This window comes from Arachis hypogaea, chromosome 17 (genome assembly GCF_003086295.3).
Source record: "Arachis hypogaea cultivar Tifrunner chromosome 17, arahy.Tifrunner.gnm2.J5K5, whole genome shotgun sequence".
Taxonomy (NCBI): Eukaryota; Viridiplantae; Streptophyta; class Magnoliopsida; order Fabales; family Fabaceae; genus Arachis; species Arachis hypogaea.
Window position 1 is genome coordinate 14,175,967 of NC_092052.1, and position 4,602 is coordinate 14,180,568.

The following is a 4,602-nucleotide window of genomic DNA, read 5'->3' on the forward strand; positions in this document are numbered from 1 at the left end:
TCACCTCTATTTTGCATCCTAGGTGTAAAGCTCTGTGTGGTAGGGTATTACAGCTCTCACCTCTATCTTCAAGTATCATATATCTCTTAAAAATCTCTTGAAATAACTAATTTCTCTCACAAGCATCACATTCCACAGAATCATCAAAATTCAGCAACAATAGAAAAATTATAGAACAACATAATCACAACAATTCTGTGACAGGAAAGCCATGTCTAGCATCACAATACCATAATAGAACCAGATCATCAAATTAGAAAAATTCAAACAAACTTCTAGATTAGAAAGACCTTCGATCTATCTAACTAATCACTCAATAATTCACTATATCTAAGCAGATAAAATCACCAATCATTCATATGTTCATCACATAGTTCTTCTCCTTGAGCAATTAAATAATGGTTTTCAAAATTATTGATTTGAAAGAAAAAATCATGAGTGGTTCAAAATTATGTTAGTTTCAAAGATCATCAACATTAGAACAAACTTATTTTATTAAAATCTAGAAGAAAGCATCTCAATCAACAGCTAAACAAATCCACAATCCACAAATTTAAATAAAGTTCTATAAAAGGAACCAGATTTTAATTCACATAAAAAAACATCAAATCTCGTAGATCATGGATGAAATCTTGAAATCAGAAACCATAGAGAACAACATGACGACGAAGGATGTTAAAGCAAATATTCACAAAAGCGAGGAAGAGTAGGATCAGGTAAAAGATAAAGAGTCGAAACCGAAATCGTTACACCAACGCGTTCAAAATAATCTACCAAAGGATAAGTCGAGATTGGGTATAAGAAAAGGATATGAGTAGTAAGAAGTGGCAGGGGACGCATGATCAAAATAATCAGAAGACAACAATGACATAGAGGACAATGATAACATTCCTATAGGCCTTTGATAGTGCCACAATTTGTACAAAATAAGCACGCTTCTATTTATACAATTGTGATCCTACCATAGGACACTTGCTCCATATTACACAGATTAAACCTAAGCTCTGATACCACTTTGTCACAACCCAAAATGAATCATGACCGGCGCTCAGGAAAATAATCAAGTTACGAATATTTTACAAGTTCTAAAATAAATAGTTATATATTTTAACAAAAAAAATTAAAATAACTAAGAATGGTTGGATCCAACCTGTGACATATGGAGCATATACTTCTAGAAATTCGACAAAGATAGGTACTCGTTGCAGACCGTTACTCTTGAATAGAAAGTCTCACATAGTCAAATATTTGTTCTTGAAAAATATTTTCAGAAAACAGAGATGAGTTTTACAACTCAGTGACTAGACAATACATCTATAGTTAACATGAGACTATATAAATATTATTATCAAAGTAATATTAATTAGAAAGTAATAGTTGATAATAATAAGTGAATCAATAAGGTAGTTCTCATACAGAAATCAAATCAAAAGTCTACACTTGGGCAGCTCCACCTCAATGGGTAGCCTTCTCCTCTCGTGTGTCCTAACAAAATAACAGATCTAACATGTGGCCTACACGTTAAACTAGCAACACCCTTGCTAGTCGGGGTCTGAGTTAGATGCATCTAAGTTAATGTCATAACCGCCATTAACTACAGTTTTCTAATACGAGCCTCTCAAACCAACTCAAAACATATAGTTTCAAATACAATAAATCTTTAATCTCTCAAATATATAAGGTATCAAATCAAATCAATCAGATAAAACTTTTTTATCAGAAATATTTTCAAATCATACTTTCTCAATCATAAAAACATATTTCATAATTTCAAAGTGAATTCCAACAAATACTTTAATATTTCAAAGTATATATTCGAATAAAATCAATATTCTAAAATAATATAAAACTTTATCAAACATATATATAGTCTTATGTGAAATTTCTAATATATGAATTTTATAAAAATAATTATTCAACTATAATAAATCAATTATTCTAATCAAATCAAATCAAAATCCTTCAATAATAGTTTTGTAAATATAATTAAAAACTCATAATAGCATAAACCAAAAGTTTAACGGTTATAAATGTAAAGCCTACTCACAGCATGGTCCTAAGGAACCAAAGAGACCAAATCCAAAATATCGAATTAAAGGGTACAAAACTGCACAAAATTTGGACTGAGATCATAGAAATAACTTCAATTTTTACTACGGTAACATCAACAACAGCCCTAATAGCAAGGGGCAACCGCGAATCCAACAGTCTACAGTAGTTTAAAATTGAACAAAGGCAGATAAGGACATCAAGCAGAATAGGACAAAGTGAATAATAGAGCTTTATGGCAAGACATGGCAGAACAAGATTAGTCTTGCCAAAAGCAGCTTCGGTGATCCTCACCGGCTGAACTAAAGCGAAGCTAGGGCAAACTTGCAGAGTTTCTGGCGGTGGCTTCCGGTGACATTAGCACGGCTCCCGGTGACCAGAGGAGCGGTGGTGCAGCCTGCAGCAACAGTGGAGGCGTACCAGCTCCTTCCTCCTCACGAGACTTTTCTCTCTCTGGATGTTGCGTTTCTCTCTCCTCTGCAAGCTCCTCTCTCTCTTCGAAGCCCCATACCCGTAGCCGCGATGACGACGACGGAGCTCCCCTTTCAGCCGCGGCGACAAGGCGTGGCGGCGACGAGATGTCGTCCCCTTCCTCTTTTCTGTGTGTCACGTCTTTCTCTTCCACATGCGGTGGCTTCTCGTGGCGGCGATGGAGTCCTTGACGACGGCAGTGGAAGCTCCGGCTGCGGCAGGGACGGTCTCCAGGAGTGATGGCAAGGACGGCGGGACAGCATCTCCTCCCTCGCACTTCTTCCTTTCTCTTTCCCTCATCCCCTATTTCGATCTCCTTCTCCCTCTCTCTTCCTGATCCGCGACAACGACGGCAACGGTGGCTCCCAGCCCCGCCGGTGCCGTCCCTTCCTCCCCTCTCTTCTTCTTCCCTATACTCACTCTCTGTGCTTCTCTTCTCTGATTTGGGGGGTGTGTGCTGGTAATTTAGGAAGTTAGGATTAAAGTTTGGTTTGGGAAAAACTGAAAAAGATGAGTAAGGGTATTATAGGGATTTTACAAGAAAGTAGACCGGCTTTGCGTGTTCCGACTTGGGATAGTCCATCTCGAAAATAGGTGTTACTGTTTTAGGAATCATAGTGAAGCTTTCATGAACTTTGTCAATAGCCATATTAGACAATTTCTCTGATGTAGTATTAACAGCCTGTTTTAAGAAGAAAAATAAAAGAAAAATTAAAGCAAGACCTTCCAGAAACTATTCAGAACTGGAAAATCTTGATGATTTGCAGATATATCCTTTTATCTTGTTCCCATTTGCTTCCTATCTCAATTTTCATTTAAGAGACAAGGGAGTATTTTGTTTTTGTTAATAATGTGTTATTTTCTTTCTCATCTTATTGAAAGGACAACTTTAGTCTTAGTCTCTTAGTTACTTACTTCTATAAAGTATGTATCTAGATTAAGCTGTACATGAATTGGCTCTGCAGCGCATCGACAGCCATAGTCGAGAAGATGACCATAAAATTGACCTCTCAGACAAGTCCAAGGATTTTGTGTTTTCAAAATCAATACACCTGTATTATATGTAGTTTACAAGTTGAGCCTGAAAAGATCAGTTAGAAAAAAAAAACACCCCGCAACTGCACAACAAAGATAAGATCATGGAAAACTCAACATGAATGAGTGGCTACCAGATAAAAGTTTCTCATACCTTAAAACAAAAATCATCAAGATCTTTCGCTATACCATAGAGCTGAATCTGATCATGAACCTTGGTTGGTTTTGAGTATGGAATGTACTTATGGTATTTCCAAATGGGATTTGAAACTTCTTCTACATAACCAACCTCCGGGTTGAATCCATACTTGTAGAAACTATCCTTGAATTACTACAGGTTTTCCATTTTCATTTACATGATTAAAAAATGGATGAAGTTTCAGATCACTTTTCAGAGCAGCATTTATATCTTTTGGTGGAATCTGTTCATTTCCACCAACCTAAAGTGCAAACTGCATGATTTCTTAAAAGTTTGATTGTGTCTCTTGCACAAAACAAGAAATGATCATGGTCACTTAAACATGTATTCGCATCTTAAATATAAAACCTCATATCATCTCATCTACAATTTAGAGGCCTATTGCCTGTTCAATTCAATAAATAAAGGGTTATGCTCCAGCCACCCAAAAAATGTATGCAAGGGACAATAAAATCTCAAGGATCCAAGTTTCAAAGCAAAAGGGATCCAAGTTACAAAGCAAAAGGAAATGATTGCTTGTGCAGCACTACTTGATGGTTCTCCCTCACTAGCACTGCAATTACATGGCCTATATAGCAGCAATAATTCATCAATTTCCATTACTCAAGGAATGAAGATTAGCAGCAAGAGAGTACATTACATGGCAAGACAACCTTGGTACCGAAGCAACAACCAAAGCTCATATAAAGCAAAGAAATGAAAAGAAATTAACCTGCTGAAAAAAGTATCAAACATCTCCAATTAATCTCCAATCTCCAAGTCCCAAAATTCTGCTCCCATCAGTGAAATCTTAAGAAGAAATTTTACATTCAGCACATTAGATGTATAAAAATAGGTTGAAAGCTTTC

At 36.2% G+C, this 4,602-nt stretch overlaps 1 protein-coding gene across 3 annotated transcripts; it reads right to left on the bottom strand.

Annotated features, from left to right (window-relative positions):
- Positions 1-2,117: 2,117 nt before the first annotated feature.
- LOC140180897 (uncharacterized) lies at positions 2,118-3,792 on the bottom strand. Of its 3 annotated transcripts, none has more exons than XM_072222471.1 (4): positions 3,710-3,792; positions 3,436-3,601; positions 3,059-3,202; positions 2,118-2,977 (listed from the first exon to the last, which is right to left on the bottom strand). In XM_072222471.1, exons 3-4 carry the CDS (start codon positions 3,167-3,169, stop codon positions 2,363-2,365), a joined length of 726 nt encoding a protein of 241 aa, XP_072078572.1. In that variant the 5' UTR covers positions 3,170-3,202; positions 3,436-3,601; positions 3,710-3,792; the 3' UTR covers positions 2,118-2,362. The 3 variants fall into 3 exon arrangements, with proteins under 3 accessions (XP_072078572.1, XP_072078573.1, XP_072078571.1); XM_072222472.1 differs by having other exon boundaries at positions 3,436-3,572; positions 3,710-3,788; XM_072222470.1 differs by lacking the exons at positions 3,436-3,601; positions 3,710-3,792 and having other exon boundaries at positions 3,059-3,411.
- Positions 3,793-4,602: the final 810 nt, after the last annotated feature.